The sequence below is a fragment of the Pristiophorus japonicus genome, chromosome 21, assembly GCF_044704955.1.
Source record: "Pristiophorus japonicus isolate sPriJap1 chromosome 21, sPriJap1.hap1, whole genome shotgun sequence".
In the NCBI taxonomy this organism is placed as follows: domain Eukaryota; kingdom Metazoa; phylum Chordata; class Chondrichthyes; family Pristiophoridae; genus Pristiophorus; species Pristiophorus japonicus.
In genome coordinates, this window is record NC_091997.1 from 69,296,594 (window position 1) to 69,320,255 (window position 23,662).

At 45.1% G+C, this 23,662-nt stretch overlaps 1 protein-coding gene across 1 annotated transcript in view; it reads left to right on the forward strand.

The window, feature by feature from the left end:
* Nucleotides 1-22,600, forward strand: part of etfa (electron transfer flavoprotein subunit alpha) — a 58,277-nt gene extending 35,677 nt beyond the window's left edge. Inside the window, exons 10-12 of the mRNA XM_070865009.1 lie at nt 8,438-8,503; nt 17,232-17,312; nt 20,589-22,600. Of these exons, the coding sequence (XP_070721110.1) occupies nt 8,438-8,503; nt 17,232-17,312; nt 20,589-20,624 (183 nt within the window). The 3' untranslated portion in view covers nt 20,625-22,600. The remainder of the gene's footprint in view (nt 1-8,437; nt 8,504-17,231; nt 17,313-20,588) is intronic.
* Nucleotides 22,601-23,662: the final 1,062 nt, after the last annotated feature.

A 23,662-nucleotide genomic window follows, 5' to 3' on the forward strand; every position in this document is an offset into this window, starting at 1 on the left:
GCTCAAGTTCCACTCTAGGACTCGAACACATGAAACTTAAGTTGATACTCCAGTGCTGTATTGAGGGATTATCGTTCTTCTCTTTCCCCCTAGAACTAGAATTCACAACATTGGAAGATAATGTTACTCTGGATTATCATCTGTAAACAAAGCATTTGTATGGCGCCAATTTGGAAAAGATTGAGTGCTGAGGTGGTTTGAAGTAGCAGGTGGCATACGGCGGCTGTGCATGTAAGCGAGCGTGGGGCACAGTGCACTGGTAAACGCATTTGCCATGCACCTGCAAAGTGTCAACATGTCTGAGTGAGTTAACATCTTTACTCCAGCCTCAGTAATTAGTCAGTAACTTGTGTTCTAACACTTGAAACAGTGGCAGTTTTTGCAACACTTTTGGGTCTTTCGTTAACCGGTTGTGTGTGTATCATGTTTGTGTGTAAGGTACTCTGGTAAGCATTGACCACACTTGATCAGCTCTAATGGACGGGCCACATTGTCCGCATGCCCGACACTAGACTCTCGAAACAAGCACTCTACTCCGAGCTCTGTCACGACAAGCGAGTCCCTGGAGGGCAGAGAAAACGCTTCAAGGTGGGGAAGTGGAGCCGAGTCCATGATCAGATCAGCCATGATCTTCATGAATGCGGAGCAGGCTCGAGGGGCCATGTGGCCTACTCCTGTTCCTATTTCTTATGTAAGGGCACCCTCCAAGCCTCCTTGGAAAAAATGTCACATCCCCACCGAATCTTGGGAATCCCTGGCCCCAGACCGCTCAAAGTGGAGGAGAATCATCCGAGAAGGCACCGAATGCCTCGAGTCTCTTCGCCGGAAGCAGGCGGAAACCAAGCACGAACAGCGGAAGGAGCGCACAACAACCCAAGCACCCCACCCACCCGTCCCTCCAATCACCGTCTGCCCCACCTGTGACAGAGACTGTAGGTCCCGCATTGGTCTCATCAGTCACCTGAGAACTCCTATTAGTGTGGAAGCAAGTCATCCTTGACTCCGAGGGACTGCCTAAGTTGAAGTAGTATGGTACTCTGACCAGCTGAATAAAGAAAGTGGAATCACTGGCAATTGCAGGTAGGTTTGGGAGATACTGGTCAAGCTTGGCAAATCGTTTTGCTTTCTATGTTGTGTTTTTAAAAAAAAATTTAAAACAAAATTATTCAGTCATGCCCAGGATTTGCTCCACTGAAAACCTCTGAGTGTATGTTAGTACACAGATGGGACTTATACCGGCTAGTTGCTCCACCACCTCCTGCTATTTCTCAAAAACCCCCCACCAGATTGACAGACTTCTTGATACAGCAATATCTGGTCTAGCTTTTAACTCTACGAGAGCTCTGTTCACAAATTGATGCTCTGCTCCTGTGGGGTTTGTGCAGAAACATTAAATCGTACTGAAATATTCATGTGTGAGTGCATTTAGCTGAGAGCGATTGACGTGCTGCTCCCTGGAGGCCAGAAGGAAACAGTACGGGGGCCTCTCACTCCAGCAGACACCCTAAGCGCTCATCTTAAGGGTAATTACATGGCCTCCCTGATCAAAGCCGGAGAAAATCTTCTTAAGAGTGGGATGGGATAAGTGCTGATCTGGCGTTGCCTGGGCTCCATATTCTCGACATGTATTAAACTGAATATAACAGCTTGTGCAAGCAACAATAGAAAACTTAGCGCAACTTGGTCTAAGGACAGACTGGTGCATTTAACACACTGTTCTTTTTCGTTCTTCGCCCGCTAATTCAGAAATTGGCCTATCCTCTCCCGTATTGTTCAGTAAGGTTTTGGGGGAATCCTTCCCTCGTAGAAGGTAAATTTGAATGTGTATCGCAACAATTGTCTTGGTGTCTGTTCTTTCGCGCTACTGTAAGGGACAGAACTCTAAAGCATTCCCAAGTAAATAGTCGCAAAGGAGCTCTTTTTTTTAGGAAGTTGGTTTAGTGTTTCTCGTGTTAAGACCATCTACAGGTAAAGTCAACAATAACTTGTATTTATATAGCGCCTTTAACATAGTGGAACGTCGCTTCACAGGAGTATCATGAGATGAAAAATTTGACACCGAGCTGCTTAAATAGAAATTAGCGCAGGTGACCAAAGAGGTAGGTTTTAAGGAGCGTTTTGAAGGAGGAAAGAGAGGCGGAGAGGTTTAGGCAGGGAGTTCCAGAGCTTGGAAGTTACCAAAAAGGGAGCTAGCTGGTGTATATACTTTGAGTCCACATTATTTCTCATGTGTCACTATGCATGTCTTCCTACCCCATCCCATCTACCAAAGCATATGTTTAATGTATCCTGTTTCATGTAAACAGGAGCTTGGATAGATTGACTGAAGTACATCTATTTTTAAAAAAAAAATGTTTATCCATGCCATTTTCTCCTCTGGCATGAAAGAACTGGCCACTAAGCCGAGTTCAGTGCTTTGACCTCTCTTTTTCAATGTGTTTTTGGAATATAAAAATAGTGTGGTGTTTGCCTGGGAACGTGCAAGTAATAAATAACCGTCCCACAGGTCTTGCCTGCATGTGTAGCACGATTCGATAAAACATCTGTCTGTTATAACTCCCATCATAACTGAAGCAACAGTGGGGAAGGTTGGAGATATGTTGTCTTAATAGAGTCAAAAATAAATTGAGGCAACGGTTTTGGAGAATTCTGATGTCCAGCGCTGTCGGGATTCTCATCCTCGATACGAGGGACTGCCTGATACTATGACTTTCACGTGGTTTTGTTGTACAGTTCCATTGGTTATAATGTCACTGGTGGAAGAAATTGGAACTCCCTCCCTAACAGCACTGTGGGAGCACCTTCACCACATGGACTGCAGCGGTTCAAGAAGGCGGCTCACCACCACCTTCTCGAGGGCAATTAAGGATGGGCAATAAATGCTGGCTTTGCCAGCGACGCCCACATCACATTAATACATTTTTTCAAAAATCCACATCATTTTCAACTAAATGGCTATTATGGTCTCCTTTACCAAACAACGCAGAATCAACTAATGCAATATGTTCTCTGCAACTGTGCATAAGTAATAACCTAAATAGCTCTGCAAGGTTTGGGACCTTGCTTGTAGGCTGGTGCTGGGAACACCTCATTCTCCCCTCTTACCTTCATCCCCCCCCCCCGCCCACCTGTGCTTTTCATCATTGTGCATTATTCTGGCTAAAGACTGCCCTAAGTGGAGGAAGTGCATCCGGGAGGGCGCTGAGCACCTCGAGTCTCATCGCCGAGAGCATGCAGAAATCAAGTGCAGGCAGCAGAAAGAGCGTGCGGCAAACCTGTCCCACCCACCCCTTTCCCTCAACGACTATCTGTCCCACCTGTGACAGGGACTGTGGTTCTCTTATTGGACTGTTCAACCACCTAAGGACTCATTTTAAGAGTGGAAGCAAGTCTTCCTCGATTCCGAGGGACTGCTTATGCCGATGATTATTCTGCCACCCAGGATGGAATGGCGTACTAACCGATTTCTGAACAACCTTGGTTTCATTAGCCTCTTGTACTCCAGTTGATAGCCTGGCTCAAGTGAGGAAACTCCCAAAGCTTTAAATAACAGGTAGTCCTGCTGCTGAAATGGGAGACTTCCAGTTTGAGATGCATGCTTTACTAACTGGTTTCCCTGCTGGGTAGTTTGACTTGTTTTTCCTCTCCAATAGTTTGCGTTTAAAATATCAACAACAACTTATATTTATATAGCGCCTTTAATGTAGTAAAATATCCCAAGGTGCTTCACAGCAGCATTCTCAGACAAAATTTGACACCGAGCCACAAAAGGAGGTAACCAAAAGCTTGGTGAAAGAGGTAGGTTTTAAGGAGCGTCTTAAAGGAGGAGAGCAAGCTTGAGAGGCGGAGAGGTTTAGGGAGGGAATTCCAGAGCTTGGAGCCCAGGCAGCTGAAGGCACGGCCACCGATGGTGGAACAATTAAAATCAGGGATGCTCAGGAGACCAGCTTTGGAGGGCCCAGAGAACTTGGAAGGCTGTAGTGCTGCAGAAGGTTACAGAGATAGGGAGGGGCCATGCCCTGGAGGGATTTGAAAATAAAGATGAGAATTTTAAAATTTGAGGCGTTGTTTAACCGGAAGCCAATGTAGGTCAGCGAGCACAGGGGTGATGGGTGAGTGGGACTTTGTGTGAGTTAGGACACGGGGCAGCGAGCTCAGGGGTGATGGGTACTTTGTGTGAGTTAGGTCACGAGGCAGCCGAGTTTTGCAAGCTGAAGTTTGTTTAAAAAATGTACTTGCAGCAACCCCACCCTCACAAAGTTGCATGTTCGTGTAGTTGCTGTAAGACCCCCTAGGCACTCCTGTGCTATCGTATAATTAAATCAAAACAGTCTAAAGTAATGATTAACAAAACTTATTTGATCTTCCTATCACAATATATTAAGTGACTGGTTTGCAATATAATCTGCCGGTAAGTTTAAATTGTTGTCCTATGCACGTGGGATTTAAGGCATTTGCGATTAGATAGTTGCAAATTAAAGCAACTGTGGATGGCTGACCTTTGCATCTGCCTTCTAAAGAGACTCATTCTGGTTGTGTTTCACAAATTGCAATATAGTATACCCATATATGGTAAATGAATAGAATCGTGAAAGAAATACTTGAATTTCTATAGCGCCTTTCACGACCACCAGACATCTCAAAGCGCTTTACAGCCAATTAAGTACTTATTGAAGTGTAGTTACTGTTGTAATATGGGAAACGTGGCAGGCAATTTGCACACAGCAAGCTCCCACAAACATCATCATCACGGGCAATCCCTCGGAATCGAGGAAGACTTGTTTCAACTCTTAAAATGAGTCCTTAGGTGGCTGAACAGTTCAATACAAGAACCACAGTCCCTGTCACAGGTGGGACAGATAGTCGCTGAGGGAAGGGGTGGGTGGGACAGGTTTGCCGCATGCTCTTTCTGCTGCCTGCGCTTGATTTCTGCATGCTCTCGGCAATGAGACTCAAGGTGCTCAGTGCCTTCTTGGATGCACTTCCTCCACTTGGGGTGGTCTCTGGCCAGGGACTCCCAGGTGTCGGTGGGGATGTTGCACTTTATCAGGGAGGCTTTGAGGGTGTCCCTGTAACGTTTCCTCTGCACCACCTTTGGCTCGTTTGCCATGAAGGAGCTCCGAGTAGAGCACTTGCTTTGTGAGTCTAGTGTCTGGCATGCGGACAATGTGGCTTGCCCAGCGGAGCTGATCGAGTGTGGTCAGTGCTTCAATGCTGGGGATGTTGGCCTGGTCGAGGACGCTAATGTTGCGGAGACATCGTAGGTGGTATTTCTTCAGTGACTTGAGGTATCTACTGTACATAGTCCATGTCTCTGAGCCATACAGGGTGGCAGGTATTACTACAGCCATGTAGACCATGAGCTTGGTAGTAGATTTGAGGGCCTGGTCTTTAAACACTTTTCCTCAGGCGGCCGAAGGCTGCACTGGCGCAGTGGAAGCGGTGTTGAATCTCGTCATCAATGTCTGCTCTTGTTGATAAGAGGCTCCCGAGGTATGGAAAATAGTCCACGTTGTCCAGGGCCACAAACAGCAATGTGATAATGACCAGGTCATCTTTTTTGTTATGTTGATTGAGGGATAAATATTGGCCCAGGACACCAGGGATAACTCCCCTGCTCTTCAAAATAATGCCATAGATTGTTTACATCCACATGAGAGAGCAGACAAGGCCTCGGTTTAATGTCTCATCCGAAAGACGACACCTCTGACAGTGTAGTACTCCCTCAGCACTGCACTGGAGTGTCAACCTAGATTCATGTGCCTGGAACATTGTGGGGGGTCGCCCCGACCTGTGTGAGAACATCACCGCAGGTCGGGGCTATAAATAGAGCTGGAGTGCCGGGCCCGGGAACATCGCGGGCGAAGGTGCGGTGAATGAGGGTACGGGGCCCAGAAGAGGCGAGGGCCCAGGGGCAGCACGGGCCCAGCCCACACTGCGATATGTGCGCGCACTCGGTCCATGCAGCAGAGCTGGTCTCCAGTCGTCCTGGTTAATCCTTGCCACTGGACCAAGACTTCGCTCTGTCAAGCCCGTGTGGTGACTGATGTGCAACGGTCACACGTTTAAAAAAAATCCACGCACAGGCATCTTCCACCTCCTCAACTGGAATTCGGGACTGGAACATCGGGTCCTTCATTGAAACACCAGTGAACTTTCATGGAAGCATGTCATCCTTGTTCTAGGAACCACCTGAGATGATGATGTGCTCAAGTCCCTGGAGTGGGACAAGAACTCTCAACCTTCTGACTTGGAGGTGAGAGAGTGCTGCCTACTTTCACAAGCCAGAAGAGCTGTGTACGATGGGACTTTATATTTTGATTCTGGACATGTTTTGTGATGGACTCCCCACAGCTGGTGGCCAGATAATGCAGCATTGTCTCCAGTTGAATAGATTTTTGTCTGTCGACCACAGTATGTTTGCTTTTAATTTAAAAGCACTTAACGTGATCCAATTGTTTTCACTATTTCCATTTATTATTTTGGACACATTGTTTAAAGGGAGGACAATGCAGAATACGAAAGTTTAATACACTTGATTGGAACAACATTCGACATTACGTATTTCATTATTGACGCAAAGTTCTAACTTAATTTTGTTCTATATTGTCAACTCCAGACCCGAGTTTGAATTGTTCCGAAGCGGTCTGCTCAGATAACTTGTCTTTATCATTTACAGTCCGCCGCCCAACATGAGCCGTGGCTGCTCCTGGCTTCATTTTAAATTTAGTTCAAAAGAAAGAAAGACTTACATTTATATAGCGCATTTCAGATGAGACATTCAACCGAGACCTGTCTGCTCTCTCAGGTGGACGTAAAAGATCCCGTGGCATTATTTCAAAGAAGAGCAGGGGAGTTATCCCTGGTGACCTGGCCAATATTTATTCATCAATCAACAGATTATCTGGTCATTATCATATTGCTGTGTGTGGGAGCTTGCTGTGCGCAAATTGGCTGCCGCATTTCCCACATTACAACAGTGACTACACTCCAAAAGTACTTCATTGGCTGTAAAGCGCTTTGAGATGTCCAGTGGTCATGAAAGGCGCTATATAAATGCAAGTCTTTCCTTCTTTAAATACTGCATTCTTAACTGAGATTACGTGTCTTTTTAGATGATGTTTGTGATATTTGTACAGATTTCTAATGCACACTCAGCAGGAAACTTTCAGTGACCTCATTCTCCTAACACATCCTTTTAACTTTCAATGTCCAAAGGGTCAGACATTATGAGGATTCTGAAACTTCTGTATCTGATTTAAATATCTCGTGCTGCTAACTACGGCAATGCAAGTCTAAACTTTGTAAAAACTTTTTTTTTTTTTAAAAGCATATTTGTTTTTCGTTTCATTATTGGAAAGCTGCCCTACTAGGAATCCTTTTGTGTGAAGTACTGCCAGTGTTTCTGTGTTTATTCAATGTCACTGTGAAGGCACATTGATGGATAGATGCTGAAATTTGTGGCGCATTTTATTAGCAATTTGAAAGTCAGTATTTCATTTGATTGACAAGCTAGGAAATCATTTAACAACAACGCGAATTTATGTAGCGCCTTTAACGTAGTAAAACATCCCAAGGCGCTTCACAGGAGCGTTGCCAAACAAAATTTGACGCCGAGCCACATAAGGAGAAACTAGGACAGGTGACCAAAAGCTTGGTCAAAGAGGTAAAAGAAAGACTTGCATTTATAGAGCGCCTTTCACGACCACTGGACGATCCAAAGCGCTTTACAGCCAATGAAGTACTTTTTGAAGTGTAGTCACTGTTGTAGTTTGGGAAACGCGGCAGCCAATTTGTGCACAGCAAGCTCCCACAAACAGCAATGTGATAATTACCAGATAATCTCCTTATGTTATGTTAATTGAGGGATAAATATTGGCCCCAGGACACTGGGGATAACTCCCCTGCTCTTCTTCCAAGTAGTGCCCTGGGATCTTTTATGTCCACCTGAGAGGGCAGACGGGGCCTCGGTTTAATGTCTCATCCGAAAGACAGCACCTCCACCAGCGCGGAGATCCCTCAGCACTGCACTGGGTGTGTCAGCCTAGATTTTTTTTTTATGTGCTCAAGTCCCTGGAGTGGGACTTGAACCCACAACCTTCTGACTCAGTGGTGAGAGTGCTGCCCATTTTAAGGAGTGATTGAAAGAAGGAGAGAGAGACGGATGGAGAGGTTTAGGGAGGGAATTCCAGAGCTCAGGGCCTAGGTATTGACGGCCCGGCCACCAGTGCTGGAGCGAAGGAAATCGGGGACACACAAAAGGGCAGAATTACTGGAGCGCATTGATCTCGTATGGTTGTAACCTAGTCTGTGATGTAGAATCTATGCCCAATACATTGTAAATGAAGAAATAGTTGTAAAGAGCAAGAATTGATGTCTCTGACAGTCGCCTTGCATTTAACTCTAACAAACATATTCTTGTTTTTTGAATTTGTAGGACCTCTATATTGCTGTTGGAATTTCGGGAGCAATACAGCATCTGGCAGGAATGAAGGATAGCAAGGTATTTTAAACAGAACTGGTGCACTTTTAACAGCTGTTCTTGGCTAGCATCTTCAAAAAGGAGTGGGGGGGGGGGCGATGGAAGGAGGGTGTTTCATCATGCTTTAGGGGTAAGGTAGTAGAGTGGTTGTTATCAGACTACTAACCCTAAGATTGAGAGTTGAAATCCCGTCGTGGCAGTTTCAGAGTTTGAATTCACTTTTTTTACAATCTGGAAATTAAAAGCTTGTATCAGTTAAAGTGATCATGGAACTGTCTGATTGTTGTAAAAACCCAAATAGTTCACTAATTATCCTTTAGGGAATGAAACCTGCCGTCCTTACCCACTCTGGCCTATACGTGACTCCGTCCCACAGCAACGTGGTTAACTCTTAATTGCCCTGTGGAGTGGCCCAGGCAAACCACTCGGTTGTATCAAACCACTTGCTTTGTGGGAGCATTATCATCATCACAGGCAGTCCCTCGAATCGAGGATGACTTGCTTCCACGTCAAAAAGTTCACAAGTGTTTCAATGAAGGACCTAAAATTCCAGATCCCGAACTAAATCTTGAAGGGTGGAAGATGCCTGTGTGTGGATTTTTTTAACGTGGTGTGACCGTTGCACACCAGCCACCACACGGGCTTGACAGAGCCAGGTCTTGGTCCAGTGGCAAGGGTTAACCAAGACGACTGGAGACCTGCTCTGCTGCATGGACCTAGTGCGCACACATATCGCAGTGTGGGCTGGTCCGTGCTGCCCCTGGGCCGTCGGCTCTTCTGTACCCCGAACTCGTGCCTCTGCTAGGCCCCGATCACATCGTTCCACGATCACTTGCTGCTCCTTCGCCCCGACTGTGCTGCCCCTGCTGTACCTGCCCACGCTCCAGTCACCGACCTGGATCTTGGTGATGTCCCTCTTCACTACCGTTGCTCTCCTGCTCCAGCACGTGCTGCTCCCTGGATTGGTACACCACCACGTTGCTCCTTCCGCTCCCCAGTCTGCTCCCTGTGGGAGCACCATCACCACATGGGTTGCAGCGGCTCAAGAAGGCGGCCCATCTTCTCGAGGGCAGCTCGGGATGGGCAATAAATACCAGCCTTGCCAGCAGCGCCCACATCCTCGCGAATGAATGTATTTAAAATAAAGAGAACTTCACTACAGATATAACAGTGGGAAAAAAAACTTTAAAATCAGACTTTTTTTTTCCTGTGTGTGTTTTTTTTTCTGTGGATTTTATTTATTGAACATCTTTGTATAAACTGATGGCCTAATTGAGATCCCGGCAGAGAGGAACTGCTGCTTCGCACGGTGTAAAGAAGGTATAGCAGCATGGTCTGTCATTTCTACGCTGAATAAATCAGCTCCCCTGCACTGCGGGGCTCAATATATTCGCCGGCCAATTCCCCAGTGAGGATCAAAAGCTCGCCAAAAATACTGAGAAATGGGAGGAACGAAAACCAAGCTATGGCGGCTCATCATTTATTTCCATGTTGGAATCCTTCTCGTTCGCTTTCTGAGGTGAAATGACATTCGACATTCGGTTACAAACGAGTTCTTATGAAATGTCCTTGTTTGCTGGCTATAAAAGAAACAGGAATTTCATAGCAACCTGTTGCCTCGTTCTTCCCAATGCTGCACAGTGCAATTTTTAAAATTCAGATTATTTTTGCAAAGTACTTTTGTTGTACCCGATCACCAGCCTTTTAATTCTAGTCCTCAGTTTGCAGATTTTGCATTTGTGATCTGTGAAATTCCTGATACCATTCAGTGTGCTATATACTTTTTCTCCTTGTGATCTATTTACTGCCTTGTTAAGAAAGATTTGCATTTATATAGTGCCTTTCATGATCACTGTACGTCCCAAAGCGCTTTACAGCCAATGAAGTACTTTTTTTTTGACGTGTAATAATGAATGAAATGTGCGGCAGCCAATTGCGCATAGCAAGCTCCCACAAACAGCAATGTGATACTGACCAGATCATCTGTTGATTGAGAGATAAATATCGGCTGCGACACCGAGGATAACGCCCCTGCTCTTCCTCGAAATAGTGCCACGGGATATTTTACGTCCACATGAGAGCAGACTACGTTTACCGTCTCATCCGAAAGACGGCACCTCTGACAGTACAGCACTCCCTCAGTACTGGCACTGGAGTGTCAGCCTAGATTTTTGTGCTCAGGTCTCTGAAGTTTAACTTTAACCCACAACCTCCTGACTCAGATGCGAGAGTACTACCCACTGACACACTGTTGTACTGAGGACTAGTCATGGTGATCCGCATCAGCTCAATCATTCCTTTAGCTTTAGCTAGCATTGCTGCATGAAATAAATCCTGAACTGCAAGGGCAGTTTGAATTCGGATGGCTATTAAATGTTATCTGAGTTTACAGTGTTCGTACTTGATCAAACTTAAAACTGTAATGTCACATAGGAAAATGCCATTAGCCCCTCAATTAGATCATGGCTGATCTGTACCTCAACGCCATTTACCCGCCTTTTTCCATGTCCCTTGATGCCCTTATCTGACAAAAATTTATCAAACTCAGTCTTGAAAATTTCAGTGGACCCAATATCTTGTGGGAGAGCGAGTTCCAGATTTGCAGACAAAGTGTTTTTACTTCTCTGTTACTGAGCAGCACTCCCATTAAGCTGCGCGGCTGCACTGCGCTCTGGAGGTCACTGGCTTTTGAATGGAGCGTGCGAGGAAATTTGAATGGGCCACGCAGACTGTCAAAAGTAATGAAAGAGATACCGGGGATAACATTGGCACCAAGGTGTCGAGAGCTATCAAAACCTACTTAAACCAAAGCAAGTCTTGACCAGTGCTTAAATATTTGTTTCCACTCCCTTCTGTTTAATAATGTAGTTGATAATTAGCGTGTTTATATACTGTTTCTTGTGGTTTCCTGTTTCGTGTGACTACATTTGCATTCCAAATGTTCCATTATTAATGCACGATCTCTTCACTCTATAATGATTTTGTGTGGATTCTGCATCTGATGTCCTTGTTATTTTAAGTACTGCTTCCAGTTTTTATATCAAAATAGTCTGAATTTATTCAGTTTAAAGATCTGTCACATGGGCTCAAACATAACCATGTACAACATCAACTGTACACAGAATCGGTCACAGTGAAAGAGCTTTCTACATGCTTGAGCCTATTAATGTCCTCCGTTGGAAAGGTACCAAAAGAAAATGGCATTAACCGGTTATGAAGAGAGCGTAGTGGCTTTTTAAAAAAAAAATAGTTTTTAAGCATTTGTTAAAAGTTTAACCTAAAACATTCTTGAAAATTTTAGCGAGTCGAGATTATTTTTTATGCATATATTAAAATACTGCTGTGACACAGCTTTTTGTTAATGATGCAGTTCAATTAAAACACATCTCTGTTAGCAGGTCCAATGGGGGATACAACTTTCTTCTTGGGAGATTAATAGTATCGATTTGAGCCTTCACCAAATTCTCCAATCAATTTTTGTGAGAGGAGAGAAACTCTAATAAAACTGCAGGAATTAAACATCCAGCATTATTTAAAGATAACCATATGGGAGAAGAGTTCCTTTTGAACTCGCGTAAAATCACTTTTTATGATTTTTGTTACACAGAATCTTCCCTCGTGTGGTTGGACTCTTAGTAAAAGTTTCAGATCCTTTTTTGACAAAATAGGGATTTTTTTTTCCTATTTTATTTTGTAGGATTTTAGATGGATTTGGTAAATCTGATTTTTAAAGTGGCTTCAGCCAACATTATCTACGGAGGAATCCCATTGTTTCCCGTCATGTCTGAGCATCATTACATAAGAACATAAGAAATAGGAGCAGGAGTAGGCCATACGGCCCCTCGAGCCTGCTCCGCCATTCAATAAGATCATGGCTGATCTGATCATGGACTCAGCTCCACTTCCCCGTCCGCTCCCCATAGCTCCTTTTCCCCACATCGCTCAAGAAACTGTCTATCTCTGCCTTAAATGTATACAATGTCTCAGCTTCCACAGCTCTCCAAGGCAGCAAATTCCACAAATTTACAACCCTCTGAGAGGAAATTCCTCCTCATCTCAGTTTTAAATGGGTGGCCCCTTATTCTAAGATCATACCCTCTAGTTCTAGTTCGCCCCCCCCATCAGTGGAAACATCCTCTCTGCATCCATCTTGTCAAGCTCCGTCATAATCTTATACGTTTCGATAAGATCACCTCTCATTCTTCTGAACTCCAATGAGTAGAGGCCCAACCTACTCGACCTTTCCTCATAAGTCAACCCCCTCATCTCTGGAATCAACCTTGTGAACCTTCTCTGAACTGCCTCCAAAGCAAGTATATCCTTTCGTAAATATGGAAACCAAAATTGCATGCAGTGTTTCAGGTGTGACCTCACCAACACCTTATATAGCTGTAGCAAGACTTCCCTGCTTTCATACTCCATCCCCTTACGTGTAGCTTAGTCAGACTTAGTTCAGTGAAAAGATCTAGAAAGGTACAGAGGGATCTGGGGGTGCTTGTACATTAAACACAAAAAGTTAGCTTGCAGGTACAGCAAGTAATTAGGAAGACAAATGGAATGTTGGCCTTTATTGCAAGGGGGATAGAGTATAAAAGCAGGGAAGTCCTGCTACAACTGTACAGGGTATTGGTGAGACCACACCTGGAGTACTGTGTACAGTTTTGGTCTCCTTATTTAAGGAGGGATACACTTGCATTGGAGGCAGTTCAGAGAAGGTTCACTAGGTTGATTCCTGAGATGAAGGGGTTGTCTTATGAAGAAAGGTTGAGCAGGTTGTGCCTATACTCATGCTCTGGGCGACGAGACTCAAGGTGCTCAGCACCCTCCCAGATGTTCTTCCTCCACTTAGGGCGGTCTTTGACCAGGGATTACCAGATGTCGGTGGGGATGCCGTACTTTATCAAGGAGGCTTTGAGGGTGTCCTTGAAACGTTTCCTCTGCCCACCTGAGGTTCACTTGCCGTGAAGGAGTTCCGAATAGAGCGCTTGCTTTGGGAGTCTTGTGTTGGGCATGTGGACGATGTGGCCTGCCCAACGGTGCTAGTCAAGTGTGGTCAATGCTTTGTTGCTGGGGATGTTGGCCTGATCGAGAAACTGACGTTGGTGCGTCTGTCCTCCCAGGGGATTTGCAGGATCTTGCGGAGACATTGTTGGTCGTATTTCTCCAGTGATTTGAGGACCATATACAATAGACACCTCAAAGTGCATCTTCCTACAGTATAATAGTGACTGCCCTCCACATATTTAATCGATTGTGAAGCACTTTGGGATATCCTGAAGTTGTGAAAGGCGTTGTATAAATGAATGTGTTCCTACATTTTTTCTTTTTAAGACTTGGTTTAGTTCCAGATAAACTACCAACTTTCGGTACAGATGTTCCTAAATCAAACCACCTGGTTCCCATGGTATTGCCTATGTAACGTGTGTTTCTGTCTGGTTCTATTGTGTCTTAGAGCGGTTATTATTAAGACTCTGCCATCTCATAGAGTAAATAAACCTGAGCCTCGATGTTCTGCTGCATTACATATCAGAATGCTGCACTACTGTCAATAATTGCTGATGAAAATGCCATTTCATTACCAAATAGACAAAGAAATTAATCCTCTTCCATTTAATGTTCAACCTGTTTTTTTTTATTAATCGTGCTGTATAAATGGCAGTGAAATAATGGCTTCAGTTTGAGAAAACTCGCAATCAAAACCTTAGTCAGTCCCATTAGCTTCATAACCTGCGCTTTAACTGATGTGTCCAGAGCCATTTGTAAGTAGCTTTGCAGTAAGATAAAAAGGAAGGTTGACAGTACACAAAATGTGCCTGTACTTTATCAGTCCCAAAGGAGAGTGTTCTGATGTGCTCTTCCAAAAGCCAACTTTTCACTTCAGGCTGTTTATTTAAGATTGCTCTGGCAGGTGCCATGCAGCCCCCAAACGTTAAAACACTCCTGCAATACCGGTTAGCTAGATGTGGTCATAATTTGTCCAGATACAGTGGATCCTCCCAATTATCGGCTCGAATGTTGGCATTCCACACCTTGCACAATAGAACATAAGAAATAGGAGCAGGAGTCGGCCATTTAGCCTCTTGAGCTTGCTCCGCCATTCAATCAGATCATAATCTTGGGCTCGGCTCCACTATCCCGCTCGTTCCCCATAACCCTTCACTCCCTTATTGTTCAAAAATCTGTCTCTCTCTCTGCCTTAAATATATTCAATGACCCAGCCTCCACAGCTCTCTGGGGCAGAAAATTCCACAGATTTCCACAGAGAAAAGAAATTCCTCCTTGTCTCAGTTCTAAATGGGCGGCCCCTTATTCTGAGACTATGCCCCCTAGTTCTAGATTTCCTCCGAGGGGAAACATTCTCTCTGCATCGACCTTGTCGAGCCCCCTCAGTATCTTATATGTTTCAGTAAAATCAATAAGCACCTCGTCACAAAGGCCATTTCTTTTGCATTGTATTTCATCTCCCTTTGTGACAAACGACATGACGCTTATTTTATTTGTTTGTATCTCTGTTCCTGGTGCTATAGTGCCACCATTGGCAGGAGGGTGCAAGTAACAGTGTGACCAGTTTACATAAGCAATCGGACACAAAAGATTAAAATGGAAATATAAGAATAAGGACGGAATGTATGACTTTAACCTGAGGACTGAACACGCAGTTCACCCTGGTTTAATTATTCCCCAACCCGCTCTAATCCCACTTCATCTAAAGATGGTATTAACTCCCAGTGTGCAATGTTGCAAGCAGTTACCCAGTATATTTCAGCTCCAGTAACCATGGTGACCGCCTCTGGAGTAAGTTTTACTACCCCGTGCATTAGCCACATCCCAATCTTCTGCACTAAGATGTTCTAAAAGCCGCCGAAAAAGCTTTTTTGTCCTTGCGATCTATAATTTATATTTTTTCCTTTAGCCTGCCTTTTGAAATTTAAGGAACCTGTTTTTTGCAGGTTGATTTTTTTTTTGTTTGCTAAGATCTGCTTTGAAATGATTTAAAAAAACCCCAGTCACCTGCTACCCATAAACATAAGTTATCGAACGGTGAATCTCCGAGGACGTTTCCACGAGGTATGGTGCTCGAATATCTTGGCATTGAATTGTAAAGATATAAAACGAAGATGTTGCCAGGATTGGAGAATTTTAGCTATGAGGAAAGATTGGATAGGCTGGGGTTGTTTTCTTTGGAGCAGAGGAGGCTGAAAGGAGACTTAATTGAGGTGTATAAAATTATGAGGGGCCTAGATAGAGTGGATTGGAAGGACCTGTTTCCTTAAAATAATTGGTAGAAGGATCAGAGGGGCGATGAGGAGAACTTTTTTCACCCAGAGGGCGAGCAACTCACTGCATGAAAGTTAGAGGCAGAAACCCTCTTGGATGTGTACTTGAAGTGCTGTAACCTACAGGGCTACAGACCAAGAGCTGGAAAGTGGGATTAGGCTGGGTGGCTCTTTGTCGATCGGCACGGACACGATGGGCCGAATGGCCTCCTTCCGTGCTGTAAATTTCTATGATTCTAAAACATGGTCCTTTCCGGGCATTCATCAAACCAAGCAATAAGCTGGCGATTTTACTGGGCTTTTATGAAGGATGGATCGCCAGTAAGTGACAATAAAATCAAGCCCTAGTTAGTGCTGAGTTGGCTGACCTCGGCTGGAGAGGCAATAGGGAGACCTGTGATGTTTCAGTGGGGGGAGTGGGGTACCGAGCACAGGAGGAATTGACCAGGGTTCCCCGATCTAGCGCCGTCAGCTGCAACTGAAGTATGTGGACATCGATCAGCTCCCCAGAAATGCTGACATCTGCAGCTAGGTAGACAGGAGCCCACCGAAAGTGAGTCCTTTCCTCCCAAGGAAAAGAAAGAACAAAGAAAGATTTGCATTTATATAGCGCCTTTCACGACCACCGGACGTCTCAAAGCGCTTTACAGCCAATGAAGTACTTTTGGAGAATAGTCACTCAGCATCATCATAGGCAGTCCCTCGGAATCGAGGAAGACTTGCTTCCACTCTTAAATTGAGTCCTTAGGTGGCTGAACAGCCCAATACGAGAGCCACAGTCTCTGTCACAGGTGGGACAGATCGTCGTTGAGGGAAAGGGTGGGTGGGACTGGTTTGCCGCACACTCTTTCCGCTGCCTGCGCTTGATTTCGGCGATGAGACTCGAGGTGCTCAGCGCCCTCCCGGATGCACTTCCTCCACTTAGGGCGGTCTCTGGCCAGGGACTTCCAGGTGTCGGTGGGGATGTTGCACTTTATCAGGCAGACTTTGAGAATGTCCTTGTAACGTTTCCTCTGCCCGCCTTTGGCTCGTTTGCCGTGAAGGAGTTCCGAGTAGAGCGCTTGCTTTAGGGAGTCTTGTGTCTGGCATGCGGACAGTGTGGCCTGCCCAGCAGAGCTGATCAAGTGTGGTCAGTGCTTCAATACTGGGGTTGTTGGCCTGGTCAAGGATGCTAATGTTGGTGTGTCTGTCCTCCCAGGCGAGTTGTAACTTCTGTGCAGTGGAGCATTAAAGCCAGGAGTGCGAGCCCGTTGAATTCTGCATAATAAATATTTATTAACATTGTATGGTGACCTCTTGGGAGGGTGTTTGTTTTCAGGTACAGAAGAGGGATCCCTGAGAGCTTGCTAGCATTGTTTAAAACTGTTTATTTTAGTGATGGAAAATGCTTACACCAGTTATATTTTTGAATGAACATGCTACATTGCCGATAGTTGGGAGAATCATTAAAGGGTGCACCGCTTTCCTTGCAGACCATCGTGGCCATTAACAAGGATCCCGAAGCGCCCATCTTTCAGGTAGCGGATTATGGCTTGGTGGCAGATCTCTTCAAAGTAAGTCTCGTTTGTTGTGAGCGCATGAAAGGCGATAGCAGGCCTGATAGATAAAGTATAAAGAAAATGCTGGAAATACTCAGCAGGTCAGACATCATCTCTGGAGAGAGAAACAGAGAACATAAGAATTAGGAGCAGTAGGTGGCCATTCGGCCCCTCGAGTCTGCTCTGCCAGTCAATAAGATCATGGCTGATCTTCTACCTCAATCCATCATCATCATAGGCAGTCCCTTGAAATGAGGATGACTTGCTTCCACGCCAAAAAAAGGATGAGCTCACAGGTGTTTCAATGAAGGACCTAATATTCCAGATCCCGAACTGAAGGGTGGAAGATGCCTGTGCGTGGATTTTTTTAACGTGTGCTTGACAGAGCTAGGTCTTGGTCCAGGGGCAAGGGTTAACCAAGACCTCTATCCACTTTCCTGTACTGTCCCCAAATCCCTTGTTTCCCTCAATATCCAAAAATCTATTGATCCCTGTCTTGAATATACTCAAAGACTGAGCCTCCACAGCCCTCTGGGGTAGAGAATTCCAGTGATGCTATATAAATGCAAGTTGTGACTTCCTATCCCCCACTGTACACATCATTTTCGACAGGGGTCATTGGATAGCTACCAGAGGCAAGAATTCTAGCCATTTTTCTCCTCCTCCTCCCTAACTCTGGGACCCTGCAGTACCTCGAGCGCTGTACAGTTGAGATGGAGAAGCCCTGAAGAGCCCAGGGACCGAAGCTTGGCCGATAGGTGTACAGCTGCTCTTGGGGGAGCCGTGCTCGCTTGCCTCTCGTGTAATGCACACAGCTCTGTGCGATGTGTGCGAGACGCCCACAGGGCAGTAGCATCCCCAAAAGACAAGTTGGAAATAATTCCTGCCAAAGTTTAATAATTTTCTCTTGACTAATGCCTGCTGGCTGGGCAGGAAACGTGCGGTTTTTAATAATCCACAGACAAAGTGACGGGAGGTAGAAACAACATGTAGACAATTTCCCTGATAAATTTTGTAGGACGGCTTTATTTCCAGCTAATGGAAATGCAGATCTGTTGAATAATTGAGAGGCTGCATTCATCGCTGGCGAGTTCATCTGGAATCCTCGAGCACTGCGATGGCCACAGGCCCTGTCATCAGAAGCGGTAACTGATATTTAACGAGCCACTGGGTTTAGTTTTCAGGACGGTTTTGCTTTACTTTCGAACAAGCATTTACATGCCCAGCTGACATTTATTTATTTTTGGCCGAATATCTGTGATGAGCAATCAACAGTAATTAATGCCAATGAATGTGGTGGGAGCTAGACTTTTTTCTAATCGTTCCTGGGATGTGGGCATCACTGGCAATGCCAGCATTTATTGTCCATTCCTAGTTGCCCTCGAGAGGAACCCCTATTCTTGTTTTTATATAACTGAGTGTCTCGCTGGACCATTTCAGAGGGCAGTTAAGAGTCAGCCACATTGCTGTGGGTCTGGAGTCACATATCGGCCAGACCGGGTAAGGGCGGCAGATTTCCTTCCCTAAAGGACATTAGTGAACCGGATGGATTTTTACGACAATCCAGTAGTTTCATGCTCACCATTACTGATGCCACCTTTTTGAGTGACTGCCAGATGCCTGGCAGAAGACTTCTCGAAAAAGAGTGCTTTGTTTACTGTGATTTGAAGGCTTGAGGTTTTTTTTCGTTCTCATTTTGGCTTTAATGCTTGTTAATTATTGACCAACTCTCCCATGCATGACTGACGGCAGTAGTGTTTCAGTAAATTCCGTGTAATAAACAATGGGTAATCGTGGCCACGTGAGTGCAGATCTTTGTGGTATCTCTCATCGGCAGTCAGTCTAATGCCTGTCTTCTGCTTCTGAGAGTCAGTTTAACAGGTTAAGCTTCAGGTTTTGGTGACGATTTGAACGGTATTTATACCCAATGTATGTGTGTACTTGTGCGTTGGAGTTTGTTTTGCTATCTTTATTCTCGCCACCCCCCACCCCCCCCCGACCCTGTTCCTGTGACCGAGTGTTGGCAAGCTATTTGACCAAGGTGGAATCACATCCAAATCCGATATTGTTCTCATGTGATATTCACATGCGATCAGGAGTGGGGACCTTGACTGTCCCTTCTCTAAACCCTGAAGAGCCCATAGTGACAGTAGTCGCCCGGACGGAGATCGGATAGCTCGGCACAAACTTGCAAGCGAACCCGAAATCTTCAGGTCCACATGGATCAGTTAGATATATATCGGCCGTTCCTTCATCGCCGCTGGGTCAAAATCCTGGAACGGCCTCCCTAACAGCGCTGTGGGAGCACCTTCACCACATGGACTGCAACGGTTCAAGAAGGCGACTCACCACCACCTTCTCAAGGAGCAATTAGAGATGGGCAATAAATGCCGGCCTTGCCAGCGACGCCCACATTCCGAGAATTAATTTTTATCAAAAGATGGTGCCTTTACCAGCCATTTCTAGTCAAACCTACCCTTTTGATTAAATAACCGTCTTGTCTTTAGTAATCAATTTTAGAGTTTTTCAGAGTTTAAAAAAAACCCAACAGGCTTCTATTACAATTAAACGGGATCCTGAATCGAAGCATTTGCTGCTGTTGTGATCACAGCGCTGGCTAAAGTGATCAGTGAGCAATCACTGACTCAATTAGATCTCGCATAAATAAATGGAACGCGCCCTCCGTTTGAGCCCCTGCCCTTTTAAAGGGGAGCCAAATCTATATGGGGAATTCGATGCTTTCACTGCATGAATGTTCTTTCTACTACAATTCAGTTTTATAAAAAAAACAATCCATTTTATGTTCATGGTGGTGGTTGTTAGTGCTGGGGAATGGGACCGTTTTCTCATTACGCACCCCCCCCAGGTCCGAGATAGTTAAAAAGTGCACATTTGAGATTCATCAGCTTGCATCTCCGAAGTAGCATCTATTGTACCACTGTGACCTTTTTCAATTTCTACCCGAGCTGTACTGTGAGTAAAGGTGCCAATTTAGTGCAAATTAGCAATAGTTTAACATTGTTGGGCCCCCTGCTCACTATAGATTAGATTGGGAATGTTCAAATCCATTTTAAATTCAGGTAATTAAATAAATCTGGAATTTAAAAAGCTAGTATCAGTAATGAAACTATCGGATTTTTGTAAAATGGCCACCTGTGCTAATTTCTATTTGTGTGGCTCGGAGTCTAATTGTTTTATCTCACGATACTCCTGAAGCGCCTTGGGACGTTTCACTACGTTAAAGGCGCTATATAAATACAAGTTGTTATATTTGTTGTTTCCCCGTTGCAGGCAGTCCCGGAGATGACGGCTCTATTGGAGAAGTAATGCCACGGTCCTGCAGCCTGGTCAATAATCTTACGCTGATTCGTTCATTGGACCTGTAGACTTTGAATATTATGTACAGATAATGTGTACATCAATGCTGAACATTATTTTTGATGCGCCCAGTGTTTGTCTCAGTTTGTCTCAGTATTGATACAGCTAATTGATTACACTAGAAGATCTGTTTTGTTGTCTATTGGATTGTGGTTCTAGAATTTGAATGCCACCTGCAGATGTACCATCCCCAGCTCAGAGAGGAGGTAGATGACCACATTTCCTGTCCCTCCAGCCCCATTCCAACTGCTGACTGCTTGGGTATCTGTGACCTACCTCTTAAAATCTCTCTCTCCCTTGTGTATCTCGGTTGTCTCCTTCCAAGGGACCTCGTGCAGGCGTGAGCCTGTAAGCTCTCGACTTGTCTCTGGTTGTTTGCAAGGGTTTTGACTGTTTTTCAAAGGAATCTCTAAGCAGCAAGGCTGCTGTGATGCATTTTGCAGGGAGATTGCTGAACAATATTTTCTCCAGCTTAATAGCACAGCTGTGATGTGCCCCTGCATTTCATGCCCAAATAACACTGGAGGGGACGCTCTGATCACTGAAGATCATGTGGATTATTTCACCCCCTTTGGTTACTAGAACAATTCTTTCCCCACTGCAGTTTAAAAATTCCTCAAAAGAAAGGCCCATGAAATTTTAAATTTAAGATTCTAACGCATGATAAAGTCGTCATCATCATAGGCGGTCCCTCGAAACGAGGATGACTTGCTTCCATGCCAAAAAAAGGACGAGTTCACAGGAGTTTCAATGAACGACCCGAACTTCATCCTAAGAAGTAGAAGGTGCCTGTGTGTGAATTTTTTTAACGTGGGGTGGCCGTTGCACACCAGCCACCACACGGGCTTGCCAGAGCTAGGTCTTGGTCCAGTGGCAAGGATTACCCAAGGCAACTGGAGACCAGTTCTGCTGCACGGACCTAGTGCGCACACACATCGCAGTGTGGGGTGGTCCGTGCTGTCCCTGGCCCCGAACTCACGCCTCTCCTGGGCCCCGATCACGTCCCTCTACAGTCTCTCGCCGCTCCTTCGCCCTGACCTTGCCGCTCCTGCTGTATCTGCCCACGCTCCAATCACCGACCTGCTCCTTGATGATGTCACTCTTCACAGCCGTCGCCTTCTGCACCAGCTCGCGGAACATCAGCGGCAGGTCGGGGCCATAAAAGGAGCGGTGAGCGACAGCCCTGGGCAGTGTGGTGGCATACCACTACAAGGAACCTAAAGTAGAGCCTCCCCCATTCTCCAGTTTATGAGTGGTTCTTGTAATGTTTTTGCTTCATGGGTTCTTCGCTTAAGAATTCATTGCTATTAAGAACTAGTTGGTTTATTAGCAAAGGTTTAACAATCACACTACACATTACAGTTCATCCCAAATGGCTGGGGTTTTATTGTGAGCATCACATGACTGGCTAAACCACTCCCAACTCAACAGCTCTACAACTATTTTTGTAGAAAGCCATGAGATGCCAGTCTAAGAACTGCTTACAACCAGTGTCATCAGAGGATCATTTTATCCTCCAATAGAAAGTAAGAGATGGGACTGTTGGGAATCGAACCCAGGTCAACAGCTTAGAAGGCAACCATGATTACCTGCATCACTCTCGCACAACTTCAACAGCTCAACAAACTTGTGAGTATCCTCTACAGTTATGGTAAGCGGTTCTTAATTCTCCAGTGGACGAGGGAGACGTGACCGCAGATACGTTTCGAGGGTGCCTAGGACCGTCATCTCTGGGGGAATTGTACATGACGCAGTGATGTGAGAGGAAGATGGTCGGACTGGCATTCTGGAAGGAAATCTCAAGAAAATGTAGCTGAGTAATTCTTAGATTGGTAAACAATTTATATGCAAGAATTGAATTCACTAAACGTCGGATTTTGTGGTAATCAACTGGAGACTATTTTGTAATAAACTGTGTGACCATCCTCTTGTATGTGTGTCCTCATCTTTCGGATGAGACATTAAGCCGAGATCCTGTCTGCTCTCAAGTGGACGTAAAAGATCCCAAGGCACTATTTTGAAGAAGGGTTATCCCCGGTGTCCTGTGGCCAATATTTATCCCTCAATCAGCATAACATTAAAAAACCACATTATCTGGTCATTACACATTGCTGTTTGTGGGAGCTTGCTGTGCGCAAATTGGCTGCCGTGTTTCCCACATTACAACAGTGACTACATTCCAAAAGTACTTAATTGGTGTAAAGCGCTTTGAGATGTCCGCTGGTCATGAAAGGCGCGATATAAATGCAAGTCTTTCTTTTCCTCGTACATCAGGAGCATTGACGACGCCACTGACACAAAATTGGACCAAACCATCAGTATAACATTAAAGTGGTGTACATCATTTAAGTACAGAAAGTGCAGGGAGCAATTGGAATTGGTGATCAGTGCTTGGGGACCAGATGCTGGTGATAAACCATTTGTCCTTGAGAAATCTGCCCATTCCCCCCTCTCTGATTCCAGCAGACTCAATCGAATCATCTTGTTTGGGTTGATAGACCCACCGACCATGGATTTCTCTACAGTCGAAGATTCCTGTTTAGTGAACTGGTGTCAAATGTGATGGATTTGTTTGAACGATAAGACATAGCTGGGGAATGCTAACCTCGAACACCGCATTCTCCCTGTAAATTTAGCAACTTTTACACCAGTTAACTCTATATGGCCTCTCTTGTGATTGCCAATGAGAGGCCAGCAGGAAGTTGGAGCCTAGGAGACGTGCTCTAATTATTCCCAGGGGGAAAAATACTTTCCTGTGCACAAGTCGAGGCATGGTACCATAGGTGTTCGCCTTGGCTTAGTGGTAGCACTCTCGCCTCTAAGACATTGTTTCAAGCTCCACTCCAGTGACTTGAGAACATAATCTCGGCTAAATTTATTTTTTGTCTTTTCACACTGAAGTGCCGTGGGACGTTTTACTACGTTAAAGCTGCTATATAAATACAAGTTGTTGTTATAGGCTGACACTTCAGTGTAGTACTGAGGGA